Genomic DNA, 18,016 nt, shown 5'->3' on the forward strand with positions numbered 1-18,016 from the left:
CCATCTAACTAACAGCAGAGACCCTCCGGCATGCTGCTCATTGTTAATAATTGAATTAAATCAAATGAATGCACAGAGAGACTCTGAGATTCAACTCTTTGAAAACAGGAGGGTTCCGGTAGGGGATCTGATCCCCACAGTGGGAGCAATTGGGGCCTGCTGGGGCACGTCAGGTTTGTTTGTTGATTCATTCTGCTTCTGGGCGATTCCGTGTGTGGGCCGGGATAGGGGGGTTAACTTGTGGCCTTGATGCGATGTTGCAGGGGGGTACAAGTCGCACAGTCGGGGACTTGTTTTGGGCGCGAGGCAACGGGTTCAGGGCCTCCACCTTACGCCCGCTCCCACCCGTATGGCCTGAGACGCATGGCGTAATTGATAAGGTGTCTGACTTCGGATTCAAACATTTGGTGGTTGGATCCTCTTTAGCAACTATAATAAGGATATTTTTAGTGTGTCTCAGAGGGAAAGGCATGCATGCTCAGACTGTGGGTGGGGGAAGTTGCCATTCCAAAAGGGCGGCCCTTTAGTGCCATTTGAGCACCATCACACCCCCTCTAGTGGTTGGGCTCCTGTAGGAGTCCGCTCGCCAGGGCGACACATCGGAGTCACATCCGGTGCGCCGAGGTGGGGGGAGGTTACATATGCCTCCCCCACCCCTCCTGGCATCCTCTCTTGCACCAGCCCAGCCGTCTCCCACCTCTTACCCGGTGGGCAGGCTGGGGGACAAGGTACTCAGAATGTTTTAATGTTTTATTTTGTGTTGCAGGCGGTGTTCCAGGGGGATCTGGAAGCAGACCGGTACAGTAAGGGTATCTCTGCGGCAGATGGGTACAATAAGGGTACCTCTGCACGGCAAAGTAGGGGTGCCAGAGCTAAAGATCAGGATCCTCAGGGCAGGTTCCTGGAAAACCGCGACAGCGCCCAGTTAGTCCTTCGGGCGGTTGGGGGCCTGACCAACTGGGGGTTTGCCCTGCTACGCTCTGCCTTAGAAAGGCCTAAAAAGGGCGTGAGTATTAAAAAACCAACGTGTCACGTGATCCGGAGGTGGATCACCAAAAAAGTATAGCACTGACTGGTCCATCTAACTAACAGCAGAGACCCTCCGGCATGCTGCTCATTGTTAATAATTGAATTAAATCAAATGAATGCACAGAGAGACGCTGAGATTCAACTCTTTGAAAACAAGAAGAAATAAAAAAGAATTAAGTGAGGAAACCAAAAGAAGGACAATCTGTAGTTACCTGCAAAGCGGCGGGCCCATCTCCACTCTAGAAGACAAATATAGGAAATTAAAACAGTAATAAACATATATGGAAAATACACAAATTTGGATCTACATCATCGTTTACAATTATATTTTATGTGGAAATATTCTGAAATCTAATTCACTAAAAAGGCAATTACCCTAACCCCTAACCAATACTTCAATCCCAAACTCCAACTGCTCACCATCCCGTAGTCAATTCCTCATTCATAAACAAACTAGTCTAACTCTATTTATGGGGGCGTGGCCAAGATGGCGATGAAGTGAGACGCCTCTCTCCTTTACTCCATCTCAACTGAGCCAAAAACCTCCTCCGGCCCTTGTTTAAGCCTTGCCTTGATCGGATCTGAAGATTGAAAGGCTGAGGTGACACTCAGGGCTACGGAGAGGAGCAAAACCGCATGATCCAGCTGATCAAAGCAAGCGAGATCAGCACAAGCGTGAGAGTGTGGCGGTGACGGTCCTGACGTTGAATGCAGCAGAAGCAGCCGGAGGCGAGGGAGAGGACTGCGATCGCTGGGTACTGACTCCAGGCCCAGAGCCCCAGCGCCACACAGAGAAGCTGCCAATACTACCTTGCTGGCAACGCGGATTGCCATGCCCAGGCCACGGCATACAAAGAAGGCGGCACGCTTGGCGACAATTAGCAAGAACCGGCCTCCAAGAGACTAAGCCGCCGGAAACTCCCTGGCGCCATGTCGAGACCCCATGAGCCGGGAGAGAGGCCCAAACGGGAGCCAGTGCGTCTCACCACTGAGGGGTGATTCCGATCCAGGTCGGGACCGGGGAAGTCTACATTAGAAGCACAGGGGTGGGACCCCGAATGCGAGATCAGGCAGAGGAGAAGAGTTGCCGACTGGAATCGGCAGCTACAGCAAAGGAATCGCGCAGGCCACTACCCCCGATTCAGAGCAGGGACACTGGCACCAGATTAAACCAGCCAAGGTTATTGTCTGCGCGAGACTCCCCAGAGACACATGGGGTCCCCGAAAACTGAGGGCTAGACCCAAACGGGAGCTGGGAAAGTCTCCCCACCGGGCGGTGAGTCAACCGCAAGTTGAGACCAGAAGGGCCTACACCGGACACCTAAGGGCGCGTCCCCGAAAGCGATACTAGACCTTGAGCGAGGAAAGGCCTATTGAAACCTACAGGCAGAGAGGGAGGATCAGGCAGGTCATTGTCTCCGGTCAAACGCAGAGACATAGGCTGCGAGCTAAATCGGCCAAGGTCAGGGTCGGCCCATGACATAAAGGCCTACCCTCGTGAAAAGAGAGATGGGCCTCGAGAGTTGCTGTGTCTGGAGTTGAGCAAAAAAACAATGCTAAAAGGTAGCAGAGAGACATGTCTACCACACGTGGCCGTCAATCCCATAGTAAACACAAGTGGCAGGAGACCGGCGTCTGCTGCAGTCACAGCCCGTAAGGAACATGCAGGGCCTACTCAAGAGGAGAGCCGCATACTGTGATCAAATACAGAAGGGCTGAGTCAAGATCTGTGATAGTCTGGACATCGTAACGCCCATGGCGAAGGGAGCTGAGGTATAGTCATATTGTCTACACTCCACTTGGATCGGACACTCAGCTATAGCAAGAGTGAAAAATCCTCTGGACACAGAGCCACGAGGGCCTCTAAGAGCTGACACTCCCGCTCAAGTTGCGGAGCACAAGCCACCAGCACGAGGCACCTAAAGACACCACCTAGCATACTCTACAATGGCGTCAGGAAGAACAAACAAAGGGGGGCTCCAATAAGACATGTTTGTCAAATCAGGAGGGCCCCAGGAAGGCAAGAACAAAGCACGGCCTCTTCTCCATCGCCTGAAGATTCGGAGGCACCAGTCACACCTCCATACCTGGAAGCCTTATTCTTAGGGCTGAGGGAAGACGTATTAGCAGTCAAACGAGACATAGCAAGCTAACTACACGTGGTTCGAAAAGAGGTGGCAGTCATTGGAGAGCGAGTGGCCACCTTAGAGGAGCAGTGCACCTCACACGATGAAGAAATCAAACAATTGCAGCAGGAAATCATAAGTCTGTCAGAGCAATAACTAGATCTCCAGGCTCATGCAGAGGATTTGGAAAATCATTCAAGAAGGAATAATATACGCATCAGGGGAGCCCCCAGGAATGCAGTAGGTGACAACATAGAACCTACAGAGTGGGGAACTGGAGCACTGGAAAGGCACGTACACTAGACATTCTGACATGCAGACACAATTTCCAACTCAAAGAAGTAATCTTGAAAATCTTGAATAGCTGCCTGATATTCAGTTCAAAGATCAAACTCTTCACTTCTATCAAGACCTAGCTGTCTCAATACTGTTGAAACGACGAGAGTCTCTACCCGTCACTAGCTTCTTGCGCGAGCAGAAAGTGACTTACTCATGGATTCACCCATTCCGCTTGATGTTCAAATGGCAGGGCCAACTTCAGCAGCTTCGTTCCCTTTCGGAGGCGGGGATCTGGCCCAGATCCTGAAATGATGGCGATTGAAAGGATGGTACTCCTAGCCAAGCTGACGGAGGACACTAGCCACCATGATACAGCTTGTGGTGACAAAGCAGACAAGAGAGAGATGGCGGGGGAGGGCGCGGAGCGGATCGGAGGACAAAAGGATGTACCACACCACCCCACACTACAGAATCTGTGCTGGTATGAGGATGTCACATCTACGGCTGTTCTCAATCCAGAGACTTTGGATAATTATGGTTTTAGTTTTGAAGTTTGTTTACGGTTGCCAGTCAGTAAATCAACTTACACATTTGCACTTAGATCATGACACTCCCTCCTGGACAATAGAGATGGGAGGGGAGCATACTCAGCAACACTACGGAAATCCCTGGGATCTCTCTATATGGCAGGCAGTGCTGGTGTGGAGGGATGGAGAGGGGAGGGCCTTAACAGACCCAGCATTAAAATTGGGGTTAAACAATCCAGGGATTAAACAATCCAGTAAAGAGGAGGGTGATTCTCTCCTACTTAGAAAATGCAAAAGCAGACATATGCCTCCTACAAGAGACACACCTATTGCACAGGGACTGGCATAGACTCAAATGCAGAGCCTTCCCACAGCAATTCTTCTCTTCATTTACAGAGAAAGCTGCGGGGTTGGCAATATTATTCTCCCGGTATTTTTAAGGGAAGATAGGAGTAAAAGTAGCAGAGATCAAGGGACCCCTTCTCGGATACAGCATACACTTCGGCACACACTCATTACTCTGGCGTTCTGCAACAACTCAGACTGCTCGACCCAGAGACAGGGGCAATCAGCGAGGGGGGGGGAGCCAAATTGTTGCAAGAGCTGGGACTGAGAGACCTCTGGTGGGAATTCCACCCTGAGATGAGGGATTACACTTTCTACTACTACGCACATAGATCATACGCACGTCTGGACTATTTCTTAGGCTCTAGAGAGGTGCAGTTAGCAGTACGTACAATAAACATAGAAGCTAGATCTTTGTCGGATCATTCGGCAGTCGGGCTAGACCTCGCACTCCCACCCAAACACAGAAGCCCTCGGGTTGGCGCTTGAGAGAGTCTATGCTCTGCCACCCAGAGACAATTCAACAGGTAGAAAAGGCGATTACGGATTAATTAGAGACCAATGACCGCCTGACACTTCCCCTGCAATGATATGGGATGCTCTGAAGGCAGTAATTAGAAGAGTCTTGATAGCTATCTCGGCCGTCAAAAATACAACAAGTCGAGAGAAATTCACTGAGCTCCGGACACGGATACGTGAGCTTGAACGTATCTGTGAGAAGTTGGCCCGATATGCAACGTTCGCTATTCTAGCGACCGCTATGTATCGTTCCAACGACCCTTATGGTGTTTGGTTGTAAGTCAACCTATAGACCAGCTATCCTAGTAGCGTGGATACGAGCAGTCTAAGGCTAAAGACTCGAGAGGGCGCGTTAAGCCAGCTGTTTACCACACATGTACCCTTTGAACACCCAGTGAAAGGACACCACACAAGTGTTATGAAAATAAACAGTATATTTATTAAGAATCACAACAGCCCTGTACTCTTTATGAGGACAGGGTACTAAGCACAAACCAAATCTCTTTAGTAAATACTTCAAGTGCACAGTTTAAAACAAGTGTCCGGGGACACGGAAAGGTTAAGGCAAGTCGGAAGCGAGGGACTCGGGACCCGGGACCCTAGAGTAAGGAGGCTATGCAGGCACTGAAATGCCGAGTTACCTAGCCACGAGGGCTGCGGCTGCAAGTCTTACAGGCGTCGGGGTCTTCGCTGACGAGCCAGGAGCCGGAAGAAAAGGAGTTGCTGGCCGGCGACCAGTGATGAATAGTTCGTAGAGATCCAAGCCTGGATCGGAGATTGATGAAACCTGAAAGCAGAGGGGACCAAGTTCGTACTACTAGCCAGTAGTCGGAGGGTACCAGGAAGGCACCAGTTGGCCGTCACCTCGACCAGGTGAGTGGGCGACGCTAGGCTCTGCAGTCTCTCGGACCAGGAGGCGTTGTCGGCGACCACGGTGGAGGTGCGAGCTGTCCCACGACGGATGTCGCTGTCGGCGTCTTGAGTGGACCAGGAGGGTCCGGGGTGCTTCTCAAAAAGATGGAAGCAAGGGTCAGTCTGGAGCAACCAGACCGGCAGTGTTGATTTTCGGATGTCGTCACAGGAGGACACAAGCCAGCGGCTAGTGACCAGACAACGTGCTGAGCAGCGAGCAGAAGGGCCCCACGCAGATCGTGGAGATGCTGGGAGACTGCACTTCGGTGCTGGAGCGGCTCAGGGTCGGGGCTTCTCGGACCCCAGAGCACTCACCAGAGAGTTACCTCGATGGTCGTGCTGGTTTTTAAGAGCGTGCAGGTTCTGATGATGGCCGGTCCCTCGAGGTCTCGTCGCACCCACAGATCACAGCTGAGCTGATGACGTGGGTAGAGGTCAGAGGTGCCAGGGAAGCCGGTTCTCGTCGAGCTGGGCCGTCGGATTCCTTGAGGAAGGACTTACAGCAAACCGCAGAGTTCTTAGATGGTGCCCGCTGATGCAGGGTGACTACTCCTTAGCCACAAGGGAGAAATCTTGAGAAGAGTCTTGAAGGTCCTTTCGTAGAAAGTAGTTCTTGATTCAAAGATGATCTAATTTGGAAGGGTCCCCGCTCCGGCCTTTATCCTAAGGAAAGGGGTGGGTACATGACTAGGTCCTGCCCTAAGGGTGGGACCAGGAAGGGGGGTAGTTACACCCCTCTCCCCTGCCGGACTTTCCCCAGGCCAGGGCTGTCGCCCCTGGAACTGGTTCTAACCGGCAGATGCGTAGTGAGCGCCGGGGTGCCACTCCGCAGTCACCTTCTCGCAAAAGCCCTACCTACCCAGAATACACAAACCCTGTCTGGGACGGTGCGAACACCGCCCTTGACAGGAAACCCTTTGTCCAAGTGCTCCTCGCTGGAAGGACTCCCAGCAGCAGGAGGTCAGACTCGTGTCTGTGGTGGCAGCATCCATTTTGTGGAGCTGAGGCTTTCGTTAACTTTAACCGGGGTTCACAGTTACGTACATGTCGTGTCCCTCTAGAAGGGCGGAATGCTAACCTCGTCGCCAGAGTTGGTGAGAGGGCAGCATCCCGATTCGTATGACACCTTACTCGACATGTCTTGATAACGCGACACCGAAGTTACCGATATGGTACGCGTTATCATGGAACAGCCATTGGGTCTTGATTCCGCAAGCTGCAACCGGGCTCGGCTCGGGCCAGAGCTTAGTTCACACGAGCCCATGCACTCTGCCTTCAGGATTGTCAAGGCCTGCCATAGGAGTGACTAATAGGAACTCGGGTGTCCATTGGAGGGTTAGATATAGGGCTACTATATCTAAAGCAAAGGGTGATTACACGACTTTGCCCCAGCTGTCACGCAGCCAGTTGTGTCAGATTTAGGAGGCCAGCCAGGGGTGGCATAATACATGCTGCAGCCCCTGGCGGCCCTGGGTACACCTATGCCCTGGGTTACAGGGTCTGATAAGGTGGCCCAGTACCAATTGGTAAATGCACCTAGGGTACATCTCGTAACTTAGAAAGAGAACAGCCAGGCTGTGGGTCTGATTGGCAGGCCCACAGCCAGAGAAAGTCGTAAACCAGTGAAACAAAAGCAAAAAATCTGGGTGATCATGGGATTGCAGACCCTACTCTCCTACATGACCCCCCCCCAAACGTCGGAACAACTAACTAACCTTGACCAGGTGAGTCTTCTTGTTCTAAGTGGAAATATCTGGAGAGCCCATCGGCATTGCCATGATCAGTACCAGGTCTATGTTCCACTGTGAAGTCCATCCCCTGTAGGGAAATGGACCACCTAAGCAGTTTGGGGTTTTCACCCTTCATCTGATTTAGCCACAAGAGGGGCTTATGGTCGGTCTGAATCTTGAAGTGAGTGCCAAACAAGTATGGCCTCAGCTTCTTCAGGGCCCAAACCACAGCAAAGGCCTCCCTCTCAATAGCTGACCAATTCTTCTCTCTAGGGGTCAGCCGTCTGCTTATAAAAGCAATGGGCTGGTCTTGACCATCAAAATTCAGTTGAGAAAGAACAGCTCCCACACCCAACTCAGAAGCATCTGTTTGGACAATGAATGGTTTGGAGTAGTCCGGACTCTTGAGGATAGGCGCCGTGCACATGGCCTGCTTTAGGTCATCGAATGCTTTTTGACAGCTCGCTGTCCACTGAACCTTTTTTGGCATTTTCTTACTTGTCAGTTCATTTAATGGTGTCACGATGGAACCATAGTTCCTGACAAACTTCCTGTAGTAACCAGTCAGGCCCAAGAAAGCTCGAACCTGAGTCTGGGTGGTTGGAGGAGCCCAGTCCCTGATTGACTGTATCTTGCTCTCCAGTGGCTGAACCTGACCTCCACCTACAAGGTGGCCCAGGTATACAACCTGTGTCTGCCCTATCTGGCACTTGGTGGCCTTGATAGTGAGGCCTGCCGCTTGCAGCGCCTCCAATGTCTTCCGCAGGTGGACCAGGTGATCCTCCCAGGTGGAGCTAAAGACAGCAATATCGTCAAGATACGCCGCACAGAAGTCATCCAGCCCGGTAAGGACGTGATTCACCAACCGTTGGAAGGTGGCAGGTGCATTTTTCAGACCAAAGGGCATCACCACGAACTGATAATGCCCACCAGGGGTTGAAAATGCGGTTTTAGGCTTGGCGTCCTCAGCTAACCTGATTTGCCAATACCCAGCTGTCAGGTCAAACGTACTTAAGTAGTTGGCCGAGGCCAGCCTATCAATAAGCTCGTCTGCCCTTGGTATTGGGTGGGCGTCAGTCTTAGTGACTGCATTGAGACCCCTGTAGTCTACGCAGAACCTCATCTCTCTCTTACCACCCTGGGTGTGAAGTTTCGGCACTAGAACTACGGGACTAGCCCAAGGGCTATCCGAGGGTTCAATGACTCCCAGCTCCAACATTTTCTGCACTTCACTTTTGATGCAGTCTCTAACGTGATCAGGCTGCCTGTAGATTTTACTCTTTACGGGCAAGCTGTCACCAGTGTCGACCTCATGGGTGCACCAATCGGTCTGACTGGGTGTCAGAGAGAACAGATGTCGGAACGACTGAAGAACCTGTTTACAGTCGCTCTGTTGATGTTCGGAGAGGCTGCCACAAAAGACAACACCATCTACCGAGCCATCATCAGGATTCTGAGAGAGCAGGTCGGGGAGAGGGTCACTCTCCTCTTCCTGTCCCTCATCTAGGGCCATGAGCAAACTCATGTCCTTCCTGTCGACATATGCTTTTAGCCTGTTGACATGAAGCACCCTGTGGGGGCTCCGGGGAGTTCCCAGGTCGACCAGGTAGGTGACCTCTCCCTTTTTCTCCAGGATGGTGTGGGGCCCGGACCATTTGTCCTTGAGTGCTGCTGGGGCCACTGGCTCCAACACCCACACCTTCTGTCCGGGCTGGTAAACAGTCAAGACAGCCTTTTGGTCATGCCAAGCTTTTTGGAGTTCTTGGCTGGCCTTAAGGTTTTCGGATGCCTTCTCCATGTATTCAGCCATCCGCGAGCGGAGGCCGAGCACATAGTCCACTACGTTGGTTGCAGGCTTTTTGAGAGGTCTCTCCCATCCTTCCTTCACCAAACACAGGGGTCCTCTTACAGGATGCCCGTACAAAAGTTCAAAAGGGCTGTAGCCAACCCCCTTTTGTGGGACTTCTCTGTAGGCGAACAAGAGGCAGGGGATCAGGACGTCCCATCTACGCCGAAGCTTTTCCGGTAGTCCATGAATCATCCCTTTTAGGGTCCTGTTGAATCTCTCAACAAGCCCATTGCATTGTGGATGATAGGGTGTAGTGAACTTGTAGTTGACACCACATTCCTTCCACATAGCAGTTAAGTAGCTCGACATAAAGTTTGCACCTCTGTCGGAGACGACCTCCTTAGGGAAGCCCACTCTGGAGAACACTCCAACTAGGGCTCTTGCCACAACAGGTGCTGTAGTGGTCCTAAGGGGAATAGCTTCAGGATACCTGGTGGCATGATCCACTACCACCAGTATAAACTTGTGCCCTGATGCTGTCGGTGGTTCCATGGGACCGACGATGTCGATCCCTACCCGTTCAAAGGGCACCCCCACCACAGGCATTGGTATAAGGGGGGCCTTTGTCGTGCCACCTGACTTACCACTGGCTTGGCAAGTGACACAGGAGCGGCAAAACTCCTTGGTATCTTCGTTCATGTGAGGCCAGTGAAAGTGCGAGACAAGCCTGTCCCACGTTTTCGTCTGGCCTAAGTGACCTGCTAAGGGAATCTCGTGGGCCAAGGTAAGTAGGAAACCACGCTGAGACAAGGGGACGACCAGCCTCCTGGTCATGCCAGGCTTGGGGTCTCTTGACTCAGTGTACAGGAGTCCATCTTCCCAGTATACCTTGTGGGTACCTGTGGCGTTCCCAGCAGCCTCAGCAGCAGCCTGCTGTCTGAGGGGTTCAAGAGAAGGGCAGTCTAACTGGTCCTTCCCCAGATCTTCCCTTGAGGGTCCCCCTGAGCCCAAGAATTCAACTTGATCAAGTTCGAACTCTCTCGGCTCAGTTTCCCTCAATTCCTGTAGGTCAGCCTCCTCTGAGACTTGATCCTCGACCTGGGGCAAGGGGGAAGGCGCAGCCTTAACCCTACTGCTCTTTTTCTTGGGAGGTGTCTGGTCCGTTGTTCCAGGATCCAGCACCTGTTCAGTGGGGCATCTCCTGACCTGTGACCTAGTCACAGCGAACACATGTGCTGGCAGACCTAACATTTCCATGTGAGTCCGGTGCTCCACTTCTGACCATTGTGACGACTCCAAATCATTGCCCAACAAACAATCCACTGGGAGGTCTGGACTAACTACAACCTTCTTTTGGCCAGTTACCCCTCCCCAGGAGAAAGCTACAATTGCCATACTGTGATTGGTAGTGACATTGCTTGCATTGGTCACCAGGAATTCTGTACCTGGCATGATCTGTCCAGGGTCCACAAAGTTAGGCGTCACCATGGTGACGCTGGCACAAGTGTCCCTATAGGCCTGAGCCATCTTGCCATTTATGAAAGGCGTCTGTCTGTATTTGCCCAAAGTATTGGGGCTTACGTCAGGGGACACGTCCACGTCCCTTGTACTGACAAGGACAGCCTGAGTGAGCGTGCCAACTAAGTTGTCACGCCCCTCAGAACCCAGGGTTAACCCTACTAAACCCTTGGGAGGCGCACTACCACTGCTGACTGTACTAGGGGGCACAGGTGCCTTAGGGGCGGCAGTGGCAGGAGTCTGCCCTCCTCCTTTCTTGGTGCACTCACTAAACCAGTGAGATTTACTTTTACAGTACTGGCACCATCGTTTGGATTGGCCTTCTTTCTTCTTTTGGGGAGCCTGACCCCCACCCTCTTTGGGTTGTTGGGGACCTGTCGAAGACTTCTGGTCATTTTGATCCCCCTTAGAATCTTTACCCTTCTGGTCTGCTTTCTTCTGACCACCTTGATTCTGGCCCTGGTTCTGTTTAACTCTCGTACGAACCCATTTGTCTGCCTTCTGCCCCAAATCTTGAGGAGAGGTCAGATCCGAGTCGACAAGATGCTGATGCAACAATTGGTTCTGACAATTGTTTAAAATTTGTTCTCTCATCATCAAATTATACAATCCTTTGTAATCAGTAACCTTACTGCCCAGCAACCAGCCCTCAAAAGCCTTAGTGGCACAATCGACAAAATCAGACCAATCTTGAGACTGCGTTTTCTGGGTATCCCTGAACAGCACCCTGTACTGCTCAGTGGTTAGGCCGAACCCTTCAACGAGTGTATTCTTCAAGACTTGGTAATTGTTAGCGTCCTCTACCCTTGTGGTGAGGAGCTTGTCTCTTCCTTTACCTTCAAAGGAGAGCCACAAGATAGCCGCCCACTGACTCTGGGGAACGCCTTGCACAGTGCAGGCCCTCTCCAAAGCAGTAATCCATTTGTGGATGTCGTCCCCTTGTTTAAAGGGGGGCACTATCTTCCCAAGGTGTTTCGTATCGAAACTCTTTTCCCTATTACTAGGTACATTGCTGCCACCAGTGGGGACTGCCCCACTTAACTGTTGCTCTCTAGCAAAAGCAAGCTTTTCCTTGGCCAGGTCAAGTTCTTCCCTTTCGATCCGCAGATTAGCTGCCCTTTCCTTCGCTTCGTACACTCTCCTCTGAGGGGACGTCATCCCTCTTTGAGAAGAGTTGTGAGAGCCGTTGGTATGAAGGGATCTGCCAGAGCCTCTTGATAGAGATCTGGCTCGTCCATTCCCCATGTTAAGCGGAACCGACAGTAGCGCCGGGGTTCCCCCAGTACCACTATCGTGTCTGCTTAAGTTGGACCGTGTTAGTCTGACGACTTCTACCTGTCCCTTATCTGCCTCGTCCCCTGAGAGATCCTCATCCTCATCCTCCTCCACATCCTCGTTCTCGGTTGCGAGGTGCGACCCGCCCGTGACAACAAGTGCTGGAGGTGCAACACACCGACAGGAACACTAACACACATACTCTGGGACTATCCCAAAATTGGCACACTTTTGGGAGGAAATTTTAACTGAGATAGATACACATTTCGAGACCCAGCTCCCTAGATTCCCCTCATACATACTTCTATGTCTCCCAATTCACTCACTTACCCACTCATATCAAGAAGAGGCAGACATGTAACCCTAGCACTTAGAGCAGCACACCAAGCTATACTGCCTCTATGAGGCACTGAGAGAACTCCAACATGACTCACCTGGCTACACCGAATATGGAACCTATTGGGGATCGAGTGCTTCTCCTCGACACTCAGGTCAGAGGGAGATACCTTCCGGGAGATTTGGCACCCATTTATAACACTAAGAATTCACTGAGCTTACCTGCCCCCAATACCATAGACTATTAAGATTAAGAGAAGGCCACCACTCAACAGATATCTGGAGACCTAGGAGTTAATTAACGCTAATAGGAAAGATTAAGAGAAAAGGATATGCAAGCACCAAAAGGGGGAGGGCGAGGGAGGGCAGAGAGATGGGGAATCTTGTTACATTTCATTCTGTTTTCATTGTAATAAATGTTGCATCATATCCGGCAAGGCCGAATGTTGACGCCAAGTCATACTATACAAAGCTTCGCCACACTACTATGGCAACAATAAAACAAAATTTAAACAGAACTCTATTCATGTCAGGCTTTAAGTAAGATTCCGATCAGCAAGAGGCTCGTTTAACTTTAGATGGGCTCTTCAGTATCCTGGGCCATGACGCTGCTTCAATTCTGTGAGCGCTGAATGCACTTCTGCTTCTTGGCACTCCTGCTGGCTGCCTAGATGTATGGAGCAGCCCTCGAATTCCCTATTTGTTTTGCTAGTGTATTTCTGCATCATCACATTGACTTTTCTTGGTCATAATTTTCATAGGAATTTTGAGGCAACTGAGTTCTTTTGCCGCCAACATATAAATCAAGACCAGAATGTCACCTGAGATCCTATGCACCATATACACGTGTCTACCCCCATCACTTATCACTCAGTTGAACTAAGGACCTATTTATTAAAAAAAACGTGCAGCAACTTATCTTGCAGCGCTGCATGATAGAGCGGAATGCAACATATTTAACATTAAACAACGCATTCCTGTCTTTTCCCTGCACTGGTGCACAAGATAATGCCTAGCGCCAATGCACGAACTCTTGAACCATGGTGCAAGGGTGTCTGCATTGTAAAAAGGATTGTTTTATGCAGGAAGGGACACTTTCCTGTACAAAAACAATCCTCTGAGGCATTTTCTTCTTTCTATGTGCGATGCAGAAGGCGGCACTGCACATTGCAGCTCAAGCTCGGGTGGTTGCCAAGTTACAACTGGTCCAGAATGCGGCAGCAAGGCTGCTGTCTGGAACCCCCAAATATAAACCGATTAAACAAGCAATCAGGAGCTATCACTGGCTGACGGTGAAAAACAGGATAACATTTAAAACACTGTGCCTCACCTTTAAAGCCATCCATCAGCTAGGGCCGAAGTTTCTTAAATAGAATCTCACTTTTTATTGCTCCACTCGACAATTAAGGTCAATAAATGCATTCCGTCTTATTGTACCAAGAACAAAGACAGTCACTTGGGGAGACAGATGTTTCACCAATGCTGCAGCCAGACTTTGGAACACGCTTCCACTGGAAATCAGATCCACCCCCACATTGCTACAATTTAGAAAATTGTTGAAGACATGGCTGTTTGACCAATAAGTTCTCCTCCACCTGTACTATTTGCATGATTGAAACTGTAAATTGAGTATTTTGAGGTACCTGTGAGTCTTAGCGCCAAGACGCCCAAGGGCATACAATGCGCTTTATAAATTTTAAAAATAAATAAATAAATAAATAAATAAAACATAGAAAGAGGAAGCAATGAGGAGAAATAAAGATATTTCTCCGTTAAGCCTCGCCTTTTGATGCATTCCCAGGTCTACCAGAAATGATAAATATGGGAATGTGCCAAAATCCATGGGTGAATGCATGGGAACACCCACGCTTCACCCATGGAGCGCCTCCCTGGGGAAGAGTAACACAACACAGCGATTTGCGCTGCATTATTCTTGATTTATCAAGCCACGTAAGGCCTTGCAAGGGGGCCTAGCGTGGCTTGATAAATCTAACTTAAGAGTTGCGTCGCTCTTGAGTCTCATTGCGTGATGCAAGGACAACACAACTCTTGCATAAATCTTCCTCTCACCTTGAAGTAGGTGCAAGAGTAGAAGAGATGGACACTGCACTGCCACAGCCCAAGTCTCTAGAATAGTCTCAGAATGGATAATGTCTACACCCAAAGTCCCATGAGATGCAGAGTAAAACAACGTTCTTATTAACTCCTGTGCTCACCCGGTACATAGGTGGTCTTCTTTGTGCTTACAAAATATTGTTCTTGGGAAATTAACCTGTTACATAAGGTAACCTCAAGTGCCATGCCTAGGAGGCAAATGTCTTTGAAAATCTTTATGCAAATCTCTATCACACCAAACAGAAATTCCATTTTAAAGTATACAATTGTATCAAAGGAGAACACAATATAATTCTTCAGGGATCTTTAGTGTGTAGTATCTCGTATGATTTCCGCCAACACGTGTTTCGTCGTAAGGGAAATACCCACGACTTCCTCAGGGCTGAGAAAAAATACAGAGAAAACATCATGTATCCCCCCATTCTTAGGGGTAATCATATTATGGTATAGAGAGTCCATTACATAGCCAAAATGCATGGGCATATACAGCCCTATGTGATACATACCACCATCCTATATAGGTGACATATGGGACGAGAAAAGGTGAGGGACAGAAAAGATCTACACCATCCCATTGTGGAATCAGTATAGTATAGATCGAATTCATAGTTGCATCAACAAGGACATAGGAACCGAGTGAATGGTGCACGGAGGTGCTATATAAATATTAAGCAATTCTATGTGAATAGTGATCATGAGTAACAACTCCAACCGTGTTCCCTATTTTGTAAAGATATCTGGGATAATTCTCAGGCCTACCTTGCGTTTGTCAACGATTGTCAGTGAGCCTGTAGGGCATACAAAATATATTGGAACATACTATCTCCGAAATCATAAAAACAGAAGGCGCAAAGACCAGGAGGTTCTGTACATACCTTCTGACTGGTTATATTTCCGTCCCAGCCTAAGGAGGGCTGGGTATAGAAGAAGTTTGTTCCAGCGTCAATATTGTGCATACATATCAAGCTGTGGGAGGAGTAAGAGCAATTTATCAACAAACGAGACCTCTTTAAAAGTCAGTCATGTTGTCAAAGTCAACCACCCTAGAGTGATTGTCAGATTTGATATGTATGACCATCACCGCAGAAATAATACAAGAAGTGTAATGACAGTGGAGAGTCTAATCTGAAGACTGATCCCCTATCCGAAGTTCTACAATCGCAACCTTTGGTCTGTGGTGGGTTCAATTAGAAATCACATCTGGATATTTCTGGCTTTAACAGTTTCCAGAATTGTAAAGAGCTGGGTTCAGATCTCAAGGAAGAGGAGAATAATCTGTTGCATGTTCTTGAACGATTGTTGATGGGAGTGGATGATGAGCGGAGGTTTCGGCCTGGGTTGGTGTGCACGGCTAATTTCTGCACAATTTTTGCCTTAATCCGTTTTGTGGATACCTTCATTAAAAGAAATTAACCTGGTAGTTTATCTCAAAAGTACCTAGAAGGGTGCAATACACAAAAAAATAAACATGCACAAAGATATCTTTTTATGTTGTTCTGAGATTATAAATTCTTTTGATGTCCTGTGGTACATAAACTACCAGGTATATGAAAATGGATTTTATAACTAATGTCTGAGATGGCAGGAGTAAACACACAGGTTCTCTGCCCAACTGGCTGGCGTATGCAACTAACATATACCACTGTCCTGGTGCCCAAGAGGTTTATGACAATTCCCCCACAGTATGGGCACAAGAAGACACCAGAGTAGACCAGGACACTAACCAGCTACTTTCTTTCACCTTTCCTGGGGCACCGCTGGAAGCTAAACTCTGCCTCCCTAAACTTCCTGAGAGCCTCAAGACAATATTACTTACCTTTGGTAACTTCTGGTGGATTCTCTACCTACTACATATTCTTCACCTTATGAGCCTTCTCCAGGTGCTAGATTTGAGCTAGGAAATTTGCAACAGTCCCCTTGCACAAAATGGGACGCAATGACCAAGCCAACCCCGGCACCTCCCTAGATGTGAAGGCACAGAACCATATTTGGTGCCTAACAAGCTGATATCAGTTCTCTGCCTTTTTCCCAACACCTTTAGAGGCAGGAACAAACATGACAAACTAAAAGAAATGCAGTGTACAAAACCAGCACGGTAACCACTCCTCAGTCACAGGCGAGTTGATAAAAAATCTGGATGGAGATACAGCAGCCATCAGAAAGTTTGTTACCAAAAATAAGTATCTTTTTCATTTAAGGCAAGGGATCTGTGAGGGACCTGCAGATCCACCGCCTCATGACTCAGTACGCAAGTAGTACAACCTGGAGACAGGTCTGAGGAGAGGAAGTACACTGGGCACTGACAGACCAGAAATAGATTGTGAAAGATGCAACTAGATACAAGATAGATTGGTAGCAGCCCAAACAACTGCAAAACAATCAGAAGTCTACCCAAGGGACAAACCTCTGCACACCTCAGGACAATAACAACCGTAACATAGAAACTCGTAGGAGAAAAACAGTCAGACACTTAGACGGTAATGCTTAGTAATACCCATGGGGAACAGGGTCAAAAATGATTTGACGTGCAAAAAAAACGATGGATTAACCCAAATCTGTGACTGGGGGTGAATGTTTGATTAATTCAGCATTCCGTCCATCATCTGTTCTTTTTGTATTTGTCACCCTACGTGGGAAGGGTATGCCCAGACGCGAGTCCCCTGCTCGGTACCCAACCAGATTCAAGCTAGCCTGGCTGATGAGGGGTGTTACTCCAAAACCAGTCCCAGGATACTTGTTTCTGGTCCAGGGAAGACCTGGCCTCGCAGTTTGGGCTTGACTGTTCCCATGGGGAAGAGGGTCAACCATGATTTGCATATGGCTGGATCTAAACTGGAACGGCGTGGCGTGCAAAAAAACGATGGATTAACCCAGATCTGCGACTGGGGTGAATGTTTCCGTCATTCATCTGTTCTTTTTGAAGTAATCAGACCCTCCAGGAATTCGCGATTTACAAAAAAATCGCGAAATCTGCAGTTTTGTAAAAATGCCGCAATTTTGAAAAAACTGCCTGCGAAATTCTGGACGGTTGGTCAGCTCATGGAAGGAGGCCCCTTTTAGGTCTGTATTGACAGTACAGCTCTGCTCTAGTGGCTGAGAAGTACATGTTTCAGTATCAGACATGTCTTTTTAATGTTTCTGGAGCGGGGAGGTCTCTTTTTACCAGAACTCGCCCAACCTGCTGGAGTGTCAGCCCCCACATGTCTATTCCTGCATGTCGCCCTCGTGGGGAACAGGGGGCGGCTTCACTCCTAGGGACTCTCTGGTAGATGCCGGAAAAGCGAGGTTTCGGATAGCCTGAGCATCCGGTGGGGGAGCAGGTGAAGGAGGGGTGGCTGATGTGACAGACAACTGATAAAACTGCGAGGACGGAAAGATGTGCAGCATGGAGGGGGGGATGTGGGGCTGAAAAGTAAGAGTTAAAGGAGCTCGAATGAGACGTGAGAACACGGATTGGAGGGGGAAGGGAGGGAGAGGGAGAAAGAACGAGGGGACGCAAACGGGGAGGGCAAGAGG

At 49.3% G+C, this 18,016-nt stretch overlaps 1 protein-coding gene across 2 annotated transcripts in view; it reads right to left on the reverse strand.

Annotated features, from left to right (window-relative positions):
• The window catches only part of LOC147662846 (E3 ubiquitin-protein ligase TRIM39-like), a 173,078-nt gene that overhangs the window by 11,294 nt on the left and 143,768 nt on the right, over positions 1-18,016 (reverse strand). For both annotated transcript variants that reach the window (XM_086950859.1, XM_086950860.1), the window contains exon 6: positions 1,242-1,268. In XM_086950859.1, coding sequence (XP_086806985.1) covers positions 1,242-1,268 — 27 coding nt within the window. The remainder of the gene's footprint in view (positions 1-1,241; positions 1,269-18,016) is intronic.

Source organism: Lissotriton vulgaris, unplaced genomic scaffold, assembly GCF_964263255.1.
Source record: "Lissotriton vulgaris unplaced genomic scaffold, aLisVul1.2 SCAFFOLD_482, whole genome shotgun sequence".
Lineage (NCBI taxonomy): Eukaryota > Metazoa > Chordata > Amphibia > Caudata > Salamandridae > Lissotriton > Lissotriton vulgaris.